General features: G+C 34.6%; 1 protein-coding gene across 4 annotated transcripts; it reads right to left on the reverse strand.

The window, feature by feature from the left end:
* Window positions 1-337: 337 nt before the first annotated feature.
* On the reverse strand, window positions 338-19,135 carry pla2g12b (phospholipase A2, group XIIB). 4 transcript variants are annotated; one of them, XR_005036420.1, is made up of 5 exons: window positions 17,953-19,103; window positions 16,222-16,310; window positions 1,627-1,792; window positions 688-887; window positions 338-620 (listed from the first exon to the last, which is right to left on the reverse strand). XR_005036420.1 is itself a non-coding variant. In XM_036946053.1 (5 exons), exons 1-5 carry the CDS (start codon window positions 18,668-18,670, stop codon window positions 629-631), a joined length of 1,092 nt encoding a protein of 363 aa, XP_036801948.1. In that variant the 5' UTR covers window positions 18,671-19,135; the 3' UTR covers window positions 499-628. The 4 variants fall into 4 exon arrangements, 3 of the variants coding, with proteins under 3 accessions (XP_036801947.1, XP_021420287.2, XP_036801948.1); XM_036946053.1 differs by having other exon boundaries at window positions 499-646; window positions 787-887; window positions 17,953-19,135; XM_036946052.1 differs by having other exon boundaries at window positions 338-887; window positions 17,953-19,096.

Raw genomic sequence — 19,135 nt, forward strand, 5'->3', positions numbered from 1 at the left:
GATAAAGACAGTGTGACACGACGCTACATTCGGGTTAGTATTTTTTATTCTACATAATAACCACTATTAACTCATTGGTAAAGTCTTGTTAGGGCTTTACTACTGTATACCACTACTCTATACCACTACTGTATACCACTACTCTATACCACTACTGTATACCACTACTCTATACCACTACTGTATACCACTACTCTATACCACTACTCTATACCACTACTGTATACCACTACTCTATACCACTACTCTATACCACTACTGTATACCACTACTGTATACCACTACTCTATACCACTACTCTATACCACTACTGTATACCACTACTCTCCACTATTAACTCATTGGTAAAGTCTTGTTAGGGCTTTCCTCATCAAGCCTAAAGCCTCTGTCGTGTTTTCATGTGGTAATAGAAAAATGGTTATATTTTCTAAGTTAATAATAATAAAGTAATATTCTAATTTGTGCGGTGTGAAGTCCCACTGTATGAATCCATGTTGAGTTCCAAGCACCCTTTCCATTGATGATTCTCGCAAGAGGATATTGTCCTGCATGTCCTCTATAGCGCGTCCCTCTCCTCCCAGCTTTCTCTCCTGTTGAGTAGTGTTGTGTTGTGTCCCAGCCTGGTCCTCTACAGCTCGTCCCTCTCCTCCCAGCTTTCTCTCGTGTTGAGTTGTGTTGTGTCCCAGCCTGGTCCTCTACAGCTCGTCCCTCTCCTCCCAGCTTTCTCTCCTGTTGAGTAGTGTTGTGTTGTGTCCCAGCTGGGGTCCTCTACAGCTCGTCCCTCTCCTCTCCCTCACAGTAACATGCTTCCCTCTGGCTGTTCATGAAGGATCTGCAGCCCAGCGTCCACACAGTGTTGTACAGAGCATCTGCTACGGTCTCACAGGCTGAGCGGGGGGGAGAGATACAGAAGGTTGAGAGAGATTATTTTCCCTTTTGTACTTTTAATAACTATTTGCACATCGTTACAACACTGTATATAGACATAATATGACATTTGAAATGTCTTTATTCTTTTGGAACTTCTGTGAGTGTAATGTTTACTGTTCATTTTTATTGTTGATTTAACTTTTGTATATTATCTACTTCACTTGCTTTGGCAATGTTAGCATACGTTTTCCCATGCCAATAAAGCCCTTAAATTGAATTGAGAGTGAGCGAGAGGGGCTATGATGAGAGAGAGATCTGTATTTGATCATGTTCAGGTTTTTGCTGTTTGTTCTTTGTTATAGAGCCAAAAAGATTGGAGAAGTGGTTTATCCATACATCTCCATTTTGGATAGATAACTATTCATGTTGTTTGTTTAGCGTTTTCCAATTTTCCCAGAAGTGGTTAGAGTCTATGGATTCATCCGTTACATTGAGCTGATTTCTGACGTGGCGAAACCTAGTCAGTTGTACAACTGAATGAATTCAACTGAAATGTGTCTGAATCAGAGAGGTGTGTGGGGGGCTGTCTTAATCGACGTCCACGTCATCGGCTGCCGGGTAGCAATTGTTGTTGGGGGTCAACAGCCTTGCTCAAGGGCAGAACGGCAGATTTTTCCAACATGCTGGCTCAAGAGAGTGAGTGCCTACGTCAGTGAGCGGAGGAGAGTATATACTCCCGTGGCTACAGTAACTCACCTTTGACCTTTGACACGAACCCCAAGCTTTTCTTCAGGTCAGAGCAGATAGCGTGGAGACACCAGCGGTACTTGGAGTCACAGCGGTACTTGTTGGAGCCACAGGTGTCATAGCAACTGTCCAGCTGGTTACAGCACTGAGTCATGGCTGGGATGCCAATGTCAAACTGTGTTGGGATAATACATAGGATTTAAATATTCTATATAGGGATTTATACATTCTATTTATAGGGATTTATACATTCTATATATATAGGGATTTATACATTCTATATATATATATAGGGATTTATACATTCTATATAGGGATTTATACATTCTATATATAGGGATTTATACATTCTATATAGGGATTTATACATTATATATAGGGATTTATACATTCTATATATAGGGATTTATACATTCTATATAGGGATTTATACATTCTATATAAGGATTTATACATTCTATATATAGGGATTTATACATTCTATATAAGGATTTATACATTCTATATAGGGATTTATACATTCTATATAAGGATTTATACATTCTATATAGGGATTTATACATTTTATATATAGGGATTTATACATTCTATATAAGGATTTATACATTCTATATAGGGATTTATACATTTTATATATAGGGATTTATAAATTTTATATATAGGGATTTATACATTCTATATAGGGATTTATACATTCTATATATAGGGATTTATAAATTTTATATATAGGGATTTATACATTCTATATAGGGATTTATACATTCTATATAGGGATTTATACATTTTATATATAGGGATTTATAAATTTTATATATAGGGATTTATACATTCTATATAAGGATTTATACATTCTATATATAGGGATTTATACATTCTAAATATATAGGAATGTATACATTCTATATAGGGATTTATACATTCTATTTATAGGGATTTATACATTCTCTATATAGGGATTTATACATTCTCTATATAGGGATTTATACATTCTATATATAGGGATTTATACATTCTATATATAGGGATTTATACATTCTATATAGGGATTTATACATTCTATATATAGGGATTTATACATTCTATATAGGGATTTATACATTCTATATATAGGGATTTATACATTCTATATATAGGGATTTATACATTCTATTTATAGGGATTTATACATTCTATATAGGGATTTATACATTCTATATATAGGGATTTATACATTCTATATAGAGATTTATACATTCTATATAGGGATTTATACATTCTATATAGGGATTTATACATTCTATATAGGGATTTATACATTATATATAGTGATTTATACATTCTATATAGGGATTTATACATTCTATATAGGGATTTATACATTCTATATATAGGGATTTATACATTTTATATATAGGGATTTATAAATTCTATATAGGGATTTATACATTCTATATAGGGATTTATACATTCTATATATAGGGATTTATAAATTCTATATATAGGGATTTATACATTTTATATATAGGGATTTATAAATTCTATATAGGGATTTATACATTCTATATAGGGATTTATAAATTCTATATAGGGATTTATAAATTCTATATAGGGATTTATACATTCTATATAGGGATTTATAAATTTTATATATAGGGATTTATACATTCTATATAAGGATTTATACATTCTATATATAGGGATTTATACATTCTAAATATATAGGAATGTATACATTCTATATAGGGATTTATACATTCTATTTATAGGGATTTATACATTCTCTATATAGGGATTTATACATTCTCTATATAGGGATTTATACATTCTATATATAGGGATTTATACATTCTATATATAGGGATTTATACATTCTATATATAGGGATTTATACATTCTATATAGGGATTTATACATTCTATATATAGGGATTTATACATTCTATATAGGGATTTATACATTCTATATATAGGGATTTATACATTCTATATATAGGGATTTATACATTCTATTTATAGGGATTTATACATTCTATATATAGGGATTTATACATTCTATATAGGGATTTATACATTCTATATAGGGATTTATACATTCTATATAGGGATTTATACATTCTATATAGGGATTTATACATTCTATATAGGGATTTATACATTCTATATAGGGATTTATACATTCTATATATAGGGATTTATACATTTTATATATAGGGATTTATAAATTCTATATAGGGATTTATACATTCTATATAGGGATTTATACATTCTATACTTTATTTAACCTGGAAAAGAGTCTCTTTTTCAAGTGAGACCTGGCCAAGAAGGCAGCAACAATCAATACATGACAGAATTAAAACATACAACAATACAACAATCAATACATGACAGAATTAAAACATACAACAATCAATACATGACAGAATTAAAACATACAACAATCAATACATGACAGAATTAAAACATACAACAATACAACATGATCCAGCCTAAAAAAAAGCATTTACACTCCTCTGTAACAGTCTCACGTCAATATTTTAAATTCATTCAGGGGCACTAACATATCTAGATGAAGCAGGGATTGTGGACTACTCCATGCCTCTGGTGCACAAGAGAAGGCAGTCTTGCCTAATACTGTGAATGTCCTGGGGACTTTAAGTAGCAACCACCTAGCAGACCTGGTATGGCAACTGCTGGTGGTGAAGGAGACCAGACTACAGAGGTAAAGAGGGAGTTTACCCAAAAGGGCTTTCTTGATGAACACATACAAATGTATCTTTCTACATGTAAAAATTGACGTCCAACCTACCACTTGGTACAATGTGCAATGGTGGGTGAGGGACTTGGCATTTGTAATAAAGCGCAAGGATGCATGATAAACTGAGTCCAGTCTCTGTAAGACAGAGGAGGCTGCATGATAAACAGAGTCCAGTCTCTGTCAGACAGAGGAGGCTGCATGATAAACAGAGTCCAGTCTCTGTAAGACAGAGGAGGCTGCATGATAAACAGAGTCCAGTCTCTGTCAGACAGAGGAGGCTGCATGATAAACAGAGTCCAGTCTCTGTAAGACAGAGGAGGCTGCATGATAAACAGAGTCCAGTCTCTGTCAGACACAGGAGGCTGCATGATAAACAGAGTCCAGTCTCTGTAAGACAGAGGAGGCTGCATGATAAACAGAGTCCAGTCTCTGTCAGACAGAGGAGGCTGCATGATAAACAGAGTCCAGTCTCTGTAAGACGGAGGTGGTTAGGGATTTACACACTATATAGGGATTTATACACTATATAGGGATTTATACACTATATAGGGATTTATACACTATAGGGATTTATACACTATATAGGGATTTTTACACTATATAGGGATGTATACACTATATAGGGATTTATACACTATATAGGGATTTATACACTATATAGGGATTTATACACTCTATAGGGATTTATACACTCTATAGGGATTTATACACTATATAGGGATTTTTACACTATATAGGGATTTTTACACTATATAGGGATTTTTACACTCTATAGGGATTTATACACTATATAGGGATTTATACACTCTATAGGGATTTATACACTATAGGGATTTATACACTATATAGGGATTTTTACACTATATAGGGATTTATACACTATATAGGGATGTATACACTCTATAGGGATTTATACACTATATAGGGATTTATACACTATACAGGGATTTGCACACTATATAGGGATTTATACACTATATAGGGATTTACACACTATATAGGGATTTATACACTATATAGGGATTTATATACTATATAGGGATTTATACACTATATAGGGATTTATACACTATATAGGGATTTATACACTATATAGGGATTTACACACTATATAGGGATTTATACACTATATAGGAATTTACACACTATATAGGAATTTACACACTATATAGGGATTTATACACTATATAGGGATTTATACACTCTATAGGGATTTATACACTCTATAGGGATTTACACGCTATATAGGAATTTACACACTATATAGGAATTTACACACTATATAGGGATTTATACACTATATAGGGATTTATATACTATATAGGGATTTACACACTATATAGGGATTTATACACTATATAGGAATTTACACACTATATAGGGATTTATACACTATATAGGGATTTATATACTATATAGGGATTTATACACTATATAGGGATTTATACACTATATAGGGATTCATACACTATATAGGGATTTATATACTATATAGGGATTTATACACTATATAGGGATTTATACACTATATAGGGATTTATACACTATATAGGGATTTATACACTATATAGGGATTTATACACTATATAGGGATGTATACACTATATAGGGATGCATACTCTATATAGGGATTCATACACTATATAGGGATTTATACACTATATAGGGATTTATACACTATATAGGGATTTATACACTATATAGGGATTTATACACTATAGGGATTTATACACTATATAGGGATTTATACACTATAGGGATTTATACACTATATAGGGAATCATACACTATATAGGGATGTATACACTATATAGCGATTTATACACTATATAGGGATTTATACACTATATAGGGAATCATACACTATATAGGGAATCATACACTACATAGGGATTTATACACTATATTTTTGTATTTATTTTATATATATTTCACCTTTATTTAACCAGGTAGGCCAGTTGAGAACATATCTCATTTACAACTGCGACCTGGCCAAGATAAAGCAAAGCAGTGCGACACAAACAGAGTAATATATAATCAAACATACAGTCAAAAACACAATAGAAAATAAAAATATAAAAATCTATGTACAGTGTGTGCAAATGTAGAAGAGTAGGGAGTTAAGGCAATAAATAGGCCATAGAGGTGAAATAATTAAAATTTAGCATTAATACTGGAGTGATAGATGTGCAGATGATGATGTGCAAGTAGAGATACTGGGGTGCAAAAGAGCAAGAGGATAAGTAACAACATGGGGAGGAGGTAGTTGGGTGTGATATTTACAGATGGGCTCAGTAATCGGTGAGCTGCTCTGACAGCTGATGCTTGAAGTTAGAGAGGGAGATATTAGACTCCAGCCTCAGAGATTTTGGCAATTCGTTCCAGTCATTGGCAGCAGAGAACTGGAAGGAAAGGCGGCCAAAGGAAGTGTTGGCTTTGGGGGTGACCAGTGAAATATACCTGCTGGAGTGCGTGCTACTGGTGGGTGTTGCTATGGTGACCAGTGAGCTGAGATAAGGTGGGGCTTTACCTAGCAAAGGCTTTACCTAGCAAAGACTTATAGATGACCTGGAACCAGTGGGTTTGGATATGTAGTGAGAACCAGCCAACAATAGCATACAGGTCGCAGTGGTGGGTAGTATATGGGGCTTTGGTGACAAAACGGATGGCACTGTGATTGACTGCATCCAATTTTCTGAGTAGAGTGTTGGAGGCTATTTTGTAAATGACATCGCCGAAGTCGAGGATCGGTAGGATGGTCAGTTTTACGAGGGTATGTTTGGCAGCATGAGTGAAGGAGGCTTTGTTACGAAATAGGAAGCCAATTCTACATTTCATTTTGGATTGGAGATGCTTAATGTGAGTCTGGAAGGAGAGTTTACAGTCTAACCAGACACCTAGGTGTTTGTAGTTGTCCACATATTCTAGGTCAGAACCGTCTCGAGTAGTGATGCTAGTTGGACGGGAGGGTGCGGGCAGCGATCATTTGAAGAGCTTGCTCTTAGTTTTACTAGCATTTAAAAGCAGTTGGAGGCCACATTAGGAGTGTTGTATTGCATTGAAGCTTGTTTGGAGGTTTGTTAGCACAATGTCCAAAGAAGGGCCAGAAGTATACAGAATGCTGTCGTCTGCGTAGAGGTGGATCAGAGAATCACCAGCAGCATGAGCGACATCATTGATGTATTCAGAGAAGAGAGTCGGCCCGAGGATTGAACCCTGTGGAACCCCAATAGAGACTGCCAGATGTCCGGACAACAGGCCCTCCAGGTTGACACACTGAACTCTGAGAAGTAGTTGGTGAAGCAGGCGAGGCAGTCATTTGAGAAGCCAAGGCTATTGAATCTGACGATAAGAATGCGTGATTGACAGAGTAGAAAGTCTTGGCCAGGTCGATGAATACAGCTGCACAGTACTGTCTTTTATCGATGGCGGTTATGATATCGTTTAGGACCTTGAGCGTGGCTGAGGTGCACCCATGACCAGCTCGGAAACTAGATTGCATCATGGAGAAGGTACGGTGGGATTCGAAATGGACGGTGATCTGTTTGTTAACTTTCAAAGATTTTAGAAAGGCAGGGCAGGATGGATACAGGTCTATAACTGTTTGGGTCTAGAGTGTCTCCCCCTTTGAAGAGGGGATGACCGCGACAGCTTTCCAATCTTTGGGGATCTCAGATATATATAAGGATGTATACACTATATAGGGATTTATACACTATATAGGGATTTATACTCGACATGGGGATTTATTCACTATATAGGGATTTATACTCTACATGGGGATTTATACACTATACAGGGATTTATACACTATATAGGGATTTATACTCGACATGGGGATTTATTCACTATATAGGGATTTATACTCTACATGGGGATTTATACATAGGGATTTATACACTATATAGTGATGTATACTCTACATAGGGATTTATACACTATATAGTGATGTATACTCTACATAGGGATTTATACACTATATAGGGATGTATACTCTACATAGGGATTTATACATAGGGATTTATACACTATATAGTGATGTATACTCTACATAGGGATTTATACACTATACAGGGATTTATACACTACATAGGGATTTATACACTATATAGGGATGTATACTCTACATAGGGATTTATACACTATACAGGGATGTATACTCTACATAGGGATTTATACACTATATAGGGATTTATACACTATATAGGGATGTATACTCTACATAGGGATTTATACACTATACAGGGATGTATACTCTACATAGGGATTTATACACTATATAGGGATGTATACTCTACATAGGGATTTATACATAGGGATTTATACACTATATAGTGATGTATACTCTACATAGGGATTTATACACTATATAGGGATGTATACTCTACATAGGGATTTATACACTATATAGTGATGTATACTCTACATAGGGATTTATACACTATATAGGGATGTATACTCTACATAGGGATTTATACACTATATAGTGATGTATACTCTACATAGGGATTTATACACTATATAGGGATGTATACTCTACATAGGGATTTATACACTATACAGGGATGTATACTCTACATAGGGATTTATACACTATATAGGGATTTATACACTATATAGGGATTTATACACTATATAGTGATGTATACTCTACATAGGGATTTATACACTATATAGTGATGTATACTCTACATAGGGATTTATACATAGGGATTTATACACTATATAGGGATGTATACTCTACATAGGGATTTATACACTATATAGTGATGTATACTCTACATAGGGATTTATACACTATATAGGGATGTATTCTCTACATAGGGATTTATACACTATATAGTGATGTATACTCTACATAGGGATTTATACATAGGGATTTATACACTATATAGGGATGTATACTCTACATAGGGATTTATACACTATACAGGGATTTATACACTATATAGTGATGTATACTCTACATAGGGATTTATACACTATATAGGGATGTATACTCTACATAGGGATTTATACACTATACAGGGATTTATACACTATATAGTGATGTATACTCTACATAGGGATTTATACACTATATAGGGATGTATACTCTACATAGGGATTTATACACTATATAGGGATGTATACTCTACATAGGGATTTATACACTATACAGGGATTTATACACTATATAGGGATGTATACTCTACATAGGGATTTATACATAGGGATTTATACACTATATAGGGATGTATACTCTACATAGGGATTTATACACTATATAGGGATGTATACTCTACATAGGGATTTATACACTATATAGGGATTTATACACTATATAGGGATGTATACTCTACATAGGGATTTATACACTATATAGGGATGTATACTCTACATAGGGATTTATACATAGGGATTTATACACTATATAGGGATGTATACTCTACATAGGGATTTATACATAGGGATTTATACACTATATAGGGATGTATACTCTACATAGGGATTTATACACTATATAGGGATGTATACTCTACATAGGGATTTATACACTATATAGGGATTTACACACTATATAGGGATTTATACATAGGGATTTATACACTATATAGGGATTTATACACTATATAGGGATGTATACTCTACATAGGGATTTATACACTATACAGGGATTTATACACTATATAGGGATGGATACTCTACATAGGGATTTATACACTATACAGGGATTTATACACTATATAGGGATGTATACTCTACATAGGGATTTATACATAGGGATTTATACACTATATAGGGATTTATACACTATATAGGGATTTATACACTATATAGGGATTTATACACTATATAGGGATTTATACATAGGGATTTATACACTATACAGGGATTTATACACTATATAGGGATGTATACTCTACATAGGGATTTATACACTATATAGGGATGTATACTCTACATAGGGATTTACACACTATATAGGGATGTATACTCTACATAGGGATTTATACACTATATAGGGATGTATACTCTACATAGGGATTTATACACTATACAGGGATTTATACACTATATAGGGATGTATACTCTACATAGGGATTTATACATAGGGATTTATACACTATATAGGGATGTATACTCTACATAGGGATTTATACATAGGGATTTATACACTATATAGGGATGTATACTCTACATAGGGATTTATACACTATATAGGGATGTATACTCTACATAGGGATTTATACACTATATAGGGATTTATACTCTACATAGGGATTTATACATAGGGATTTATACACTATATAGGGATGTATACTCTACATAGGGATTTATACACTATACAGGGATTTATACACTATATAGGGATGTATACACTATATAGGGATGTATACTCTACATAGGGATTTATACACTATATAGGGATTTATACTCTACATAGGGATTTATACATAGGGATTTATACACTATATAGGGATGTATACTCTACATAGGGATTTATACATAGGGATTTATACACTATATAGGGATGTATACTCTACATAGGGATTTATACATAGGGATTTATACACTATATAGGGATGTATACTCTACATAGGGATTTATACACTATATAGTGATGTATACTCTACATAGGGATTTATACACTATATAGGGATGTATTCTCTACATAGGGATTTATACACTATACAGGGATTTATACACTATATAGGGATGTATACTCTACATAGGGATTTATACATAGGGATTTATACACTATATAGGGATGTATACTCTACATAGGGATTTATACACTATATAGGGATGTATACTCTACATAGGGATTTACACACTATATAGGGATGTATACTCTACATAGGGATTTATACACTATATAGGGATGTATACTCTACATAGGGATTTATACACTATACAGGGATTTATACACTATATAGGGATGTATACTCTACATAGGGATTTATACATAGGGATTTATACACTATATAGGGATGTATACTCTACATAGGGATTTATACACTATATAGGGATGTATACTCTACATAGGGATTTATACACTATATAGGGATTTATACACTATATAGGGATGTATACTCTACATAGGGATTTATACACTATATAGGGATTTATACTCTACATAGGGATTTATACATAGGGATTTATACACTATATAGGGATGTATACTCTACATAGGGATTTATACATAGGGATTTATACACTATACAGGGATTTATACACTATATAGTGATGTATACTCTACATAGGGATTTATACACTATATAGTGATGTATACTCTACATAGGGATTTATACACTATATAGGGATGTATTCTCTACATAGGGATTTATACACTATATAGGGATGTATACTCTACATAGGGATTTATACACTATATAGGGATGTATACTCTACATAGGGATGTATTCTCTACATAGGGATTTATACACTATATAGGGATGTATACTCTACATGGGGATTTATACACTATATAGGGATGTATACTCTACATGGGGATTTATACACTATATAGGGATGTATACTCTACATGGGGATTTATACACTATATAGGGATGTATACTCTACATGGGGATTTATACACTATATAGGGATGTATACTCTACATAGGGATTTATACACTATATAGGGATGTATACTCTACATGGGGATTTATACATAGGGATTTATACACTATATAGGGATGTATACTCTACATAGGGATTTATACACTATATAGGGATGTATACTCTACATAGGGATTTATACACTATATAGTGATGTATACTCTACATAGGGATTTATACACTATATAGGGATGTATACTCTACATAGGGATTTATACACTATACAGGGATTTATACACTATATAGGGATGTATACTCTACATAGGGATTTATACACTATACAGGGATTTATACACTATATAGGGATGTATACTCTACATAGGGATTTATACACTATATAGGGATGTATTCTCTACATAGGGATTTATACATAGGGATTTATACACTATATAGGGATGTATACTCTACATAGGGATTTATACACTATATAGGGATGTATACTCTACATAGGGATTTATACACTATATAGGGATGTATACTCTACATAGGGATTTATACACTATATAGGGATGTATACTCTACATAGGGATTTATACACTATATAGTGATGTATACTCTACATAGGGATTTATACACTATATAGGGATGTATACTCTACATAGGGATTTATACACTATATAGGGATGTATACTCTACATAGGGATTTATACACTATATAGTGATGTATTCTCTACATAGGGATTTATACATAGGGATTTATACACTATATAGGGATGTATACTCTACATAGGGATTTATACACTATATAGGGATGTATACTCTACATAGGGATTTATACACTATATAGGGATTTATACACTATATAGGGATGTATACTCTACATAGGGATTTATACACTATATAGGGATGTATTCTCTACATAGGGATTTATACACTATATAGGGATGTATACTCTACATAGGGATTTATACACTATACAGGGATTTATACACTATATAGGGATGTATACTCTACATAGGGATTTATACACTATATAGGGATTTATACACTATATAGGGATGTATACTCTACATAGGGATTTATATACTATATAGGGATGTATACTCTACATAGGGATTTATACACTATATAGGGATGTATACTCTACATAGGGATTTATACACTATATAGGGATGTATACTCTACATAGGGATTTATACACTATATAGGGATTTATACACTATATAGGGATGTATACTCTACATAGGGATTTATACACTATACAGGGATGTATACTCTACATAGGGATTTATACACTATATAGGGATGTATACTCTACATAGGGATTTATACACTATATAGGGATTTATACACTATATAGGGATGTATACTCTACATAGGGATTTATACACTATATAGGGATTTATACACTATATAGGGATGTATACTCTACATAGGGATTTATACACTATATAGGGATGTATACTCTACATAGGGATTTATACACTATACAGGGATGTATACTCTACATAGGGATTTATACACTATATAGGGATGTATACTCTACATAGGGATTTATACACTATATAGGGATTTATACACTATATAGGGATGTATACTCTACATAGGGATTTATACACTATATAGGGATTTATACACTATATAGGGATGTATACTCTACATAGGGATTTATACACTATATAGGGATGTATACTCTACATAGGGATTTATACACTATATAGGGATTTATACTCTACATAGGGATTTATACACTATATAGGGATGTATACTCTACATAGGGATTTATACACTATATAGTGATGTATACTCTACATAGGGATTTATACACTATATAGGGATGTATTCTCTACATAGGGATTTATACACTATACAGGGATTTATACACTATATAGTGATGTATACTCTACATAGGGATTTATACACTATATAGGGATGTATACTCTACATAGGGATTTATACACTATATAGGGATGTATACTCTACATAGGGATTTATACACTATATAGGGATGTATTCTCTACATAGGGATTTATACATAGGGATTTATACACTATATAGTGATGTATACTCTACATAGGGATTTATACACTATATAGGGATGTATACTCTACATAGGGATTTATACACTATACAGGGATTTATACTCTACATAGGGATTTATACACTATATAGGGATTTATACACTATATAGGGATGTATACTCTACATGGGGATTTATACACTATACAGGGATTTATACACTATATAGGGATGTATACTCTACATAGGGATTTATACACTATACAGGGATTTATACACTATATAGGGATGTATACTCTACATAGGGATTTATACACTATATAGGGATGTATACTCTACATAGGGATTTATACACTATATAGGGATGTATACTCTACATAGGGATTTATACATAGGGATTTATACACTATATAGTGATGTATACTCTACATAGGGATTTATACACTATATAGGGATTTATACTCTACATAGGGATTTATACACTATACAGGGATGTATACTCTACATAGGGATTTATACATAGGGATTTATACACTATATAGGGATTTATACTCTACATAGGGATTTATACACTATATAGTGATGCATACTCTACATAGGGATTTATACACTATATAGGGATGTATACTCTACATAGGGATTTATACATAGGGATTTATACTCTATATAGGGATTTATACTCTACATAGGGATTTATACACTATATAGGGATGTATACTCTACATAGGGATTTATACACTATATAGTGATGTATACTCTACATAGGGATTTATACATAGGGATTTATACTCTATATAGGGATTTATACTCTACATAGGGATTTATACACTATATAGGGATGTATACTCTACATAGGGATTTATACACTATACAGGGATTTATACACTATATAGGGATGTATACTCTACATAGGGATTTATACACTATATAGGGATGTATTCTCTACATAGGGATTTATACACTATATAGGGATGTATACTCTACATAGGGATTTATACACTATATAGGGATGTATACTCTACATAGGGATTTATACACTATATAGGGATGTATACTCTACATAGGGATGTATACTCTACATGGGGATTTATACATAGGGATTTATACACTATATAGGGATGCATACTCTACATAGGGATTTATACACTATATAGGGATTTATACACTATATAGGGATGTATACTCTACATAGGGATTTATACACTATATAGGGATGTATACTCTACATAGGGATTTATACATAGGGATTTATACACTATATAGGGATGTATACTCTACATAGGGATTTATACACTATATAGGGATTTATACACTATATAGGGATGTATACTCTACATAGGGATTTATACACTATATAGGGATTTATACTCTACATAGGGATTTATACACTATATAGGGATGTATACTCTACATAGGGATTTATACACTATATAGGGATGTATACTCTACATAGGGATTTATACACTATATAGGGATGTATACTCTACATAGGGATTTATACACTATATAGGGATGTATACTCTACATAGGGATTTATACACTATATAGGGATGTATACTCTACATAGGGATTTATACATAGGGATTTATACACTATATAGGGATGTATACTCTACATAGGGATTTATACACTATATAGGGATTTATACACTATATAGGGATGTATACTCTACATAGGGATTTATACACTATATAGGGATGTATACTCTACATAGGGATTTATACACTATATAGGGATTTATACACTATATAGGGATGTATACTCTACATAGGGATTTATACACTATATAGGGATGTATTCTCTACATAGGGATTTATACATAGGGATTTATACACTATATAGGGATGTATACTCTACATAGGGATTTATACACTATATAGGGATTTATACACTATATAGGGATGTATACTCTACATAGGGATTTATACACTATATAGGGATGTATACTCTACATAGGGATTTATACACTATATAGGGATGTATACTCTACATAGGGATTTATACACTATATAGGGATGTATACTCTACATAGGGATTTATACATAGGGATTTATACACTATATAGGGATGCATACTCTACATATTTAAAAGGCTTCAGCTGTCACCATAGGAGAACCCTTATGACTCCATGTAGAACCCTTTTGACTCCAGGTAGAACCCTTTTGGGTTCCATGTAGAACCCTTTCCACAGAGGGTTCTATATACAGCCCTAAACGTCTAATATGTATTGTATGAATAGACAGCAGCCTACAGTTTACGTATTAGTACTGCATAACAAACAGCCTGTAGTTAGTGACAGGAAACATACACCGTCTGGTACCTGGAATCCTAGGAGGTTGGAGCTGCAACCGTTGGGCTCTGGGGTCACGTAACCATAGCGATGCACAGGTGTTTTACCTGATAAGGAAATATAAACAACTTTTAATCCAACCCTTGTGCAGATTATCCAAATATTAATTAAGAGAAGTTGTTATCAATAATCACAAATGTAACGTTCAGCACTCTATGGTGAAATTTATTGATGGGACCTTTTAAAAGTACTTCAGCAAAATATCTATTTTACAGTTCTATCAGTTATCCCCATTCCATTGTCCATACTAGTATATGGTACTACTCTACTGATATCCATAATAGCCTTAACTTTAGGATATGGAGAAATGTATTAGGCTAGTGTGGATATTGGAACGTAGCGTAGTCATGGTGATTATATCCTAGCACATTCTTAGAATGGCCGCAATGTGTTGGGTATGCTACTCTACTGATATCCATGATAGCCTTAACTTTAGGATATGGAGAAATGTATTAGGCTAGTGTGGATATTGGAACGTAGCGTAGTCATGGTGATTATATCCTAGCACATTCTTAGAATGACCGCAATGTGTTGGGTATGCTACTCTACTGATATCCATGATAGCCTTAACTTTAGGATATGGAGAAATGTATTAGGCTAGTGTGGATATTGGAACGTAGCGTAGTCATGGTGATTATATCCTAGCACATTCTTAGAATGGCCGCAATGTGTTGGGTATGCTACTCTACTGATATCCATGATAGCCTTAACTTTAGGATATGGAGAAATGTATTAGGCTAGTGTGGATATTGGAACGTAGCGTAGTCATGGTGATTATATCCTAGCACATTCTTAGAATGACCGCAATGTGTTGGGTATGCTACTCTACTGATATCCATAATAGCCTTAACTTTAGGATATGGAGAAATGTATTAGGCTAGTGTGGATATTGGAATTGAACCTGTAGGTCATGCTGTACTAACTATGGTCTGATGGGTACTAAACCTCAGTCATCTGGTCAATCTATATCACTGATACTCACTGAAGTGATCTATTATTAATGTAATGTAAACATGTTAACACTGACCTCGGCTATACCTCTCTCATCAATATCACAGATGGATAACATGAGAATATACGTATATTGACAAATGGGCCTCATGTTAGTAAACAGCCAAACAGTTCAATCAATTACTATTGACCATAAGTATGATAAACAGATGAACACAGAGGGGCGAGAGAGACAGAGAGAAGCCTAACCGGTGGTCTTTATTTGTAATAGCCTGAATGGGTACAATGTGATCTGTTATTTAGGAAATCAAGTTTGACTCTATACTGGGTCAAGGATAGCAGTCAGCATCTTGGTTTTGGTTACATTCAGCATCTTGGTTTTAGTTACATTCAGCATCTTGGTTTTAGTTTCATTCAGCATCTTGGTTTTAGTTACATTCAGCATCTAGATTTTAGTTACATTCAGCATCTTGGTTTTAGTTACATTCAGCATCTTGGTTTTAGTTACATTCAGCATCTTGGTTTTAGTTACACTCAGCATTGTGGTTTTAGTTACATTCAGGGATTGAATTCATTGCGAAAGTTCAGCACTATAGCACAATTGACGTTTAAAGGCAATGTTATCGCATTTGCGGAGACTGCATTCACACGGTCAACGCTGGTAAATGCTGCATATGTCGGCTCAATCTGAAATGACCATTCAATTTCAATTACACACAACCCCCGTCTCATCCTTACCGTATTTGCACTTGTATTGACACACTCCATTGCGTCCCCCCATCAGTTCCACAAGAGAGTCAAAGTATCCGTTGGCTGCCTGGAGGCTCTCTCTGACGGAAGCCAACCCCCATCCAGAGTCCTCTTCCTGGGCTTCGAAGACAAGTATCTCAGAGCTGGCTGGATCCTCCCCTGGAGCATATGCCTCTGCTGCTTCTTCAATGGGCTCCTCCACTGCCTTCCCAAGGGTCTCCCGGTCAGCCAACTCTTTCAAGATGGCGTCTTGAATCTCTGTCTCTTCAGCGAGGTCTTCCTTCTCCACCCGGGCAGACAACTCTTTAATCATTGCTTCTGTTATCAGGGCCTCTGTTTCTTCTTCTGTTATGATAAAGGCGTCTACAGGGGCATCTGCTACCAGAGCATCAGCAACTGGGGTGTCCTTAACCGGCTCTATGGCTACAACCTCGTCAGCTACAGCGGCATCTGTAACAGGCTCATTTGTCACTAGGGCTTCTGCCACAGCCTCAGCTGAAGGAGTATCATCAACGACCGGGCCACCTGCCTGCACGGTATCAACCTCCGACGGAACACCTACAGCAGCAGAGGTGGCAACCCTGAACGAGGTCGGAACAGCAGGAGGGCCGTCCTCTTCGCGGGTCGTCCTGCTGACCAGAGAAGCAGACATCCCAGGGGAGAGGAAGATGAAGAGCAGGAGGAAGGATACGGTACGGGGAAGCATGGTGGCCTGGTAGAAAGTCACTGCGCAGGTTCGTCTGAGAGGAAGACGTCCACATTTAAACAGACTCTGAGAGTACTGACTGTGTCTGTGTGAGAGGCAGAGGGGACTTTGGCCACTGATTAGGTCAGGGAGACAGCAAAGCACAGACAAATCGATGCTGGGTTCAAAGGTCAATAATCCTTTCCCACTGGGCACACCACGTCATTTCAACGTGTAAAAGTGGGTAATATTTAATTAAGACGTTGATCCAATGAAATTTAAATATTTTTTTCACCCACTCAAAAAGACAGCCAGAAGTTTGTTGAAATCCTAATGCTAATCCTATTGATTTATTTATTGATATTATCCTAATATCACTATGTTTTCAACCATCTACTTATACAACAACTTAATGCGTTATCACCGTGCTTCATCTAATAGCAGAAGCAAACGATCACATTAAAAAGTACATTGTGCAATGCTGTC

Source organism: Oncorhynchus mykiss, chromosome 16 (assembly GCF_013265735.2).
Source record: "Oncorhynchus mykiss isolate Arlee chromosome 16, USDA_OmykA_1.1, whole genome shotgun sequence".
NCBI lineage: Eukaryota > Metazoa > Chordata > Actinopteri > Salmoniformes > Salmonidae > Oncorhynchus > Oncorhynchus mykiss.

Bases quoted from the DNA above. Each gene is read 5' to 3' on its own strand.
- pla2g12b (XM_036946052.1), bottom strand. From the start codon at position 18,670: ATGCTTCCCCGTACCGTATCCTTCCTCCTGCTCTTCATCTTCCTCTCC. The intron at 16,311-17,952 runs GTAAGGATGAGA...TTTCCTTATCAG, and splicing joins TCAATACAAGTGCAAATACG to GTAAAACACCTGTGCATCGC. The intron at 1,793-16,221 runs GTATGTTTCCTG...ATCCCAACACAG, and splicing joins GATTCCAGGTACCAGACGGT to TTTGACATTGGCATCCCAGC.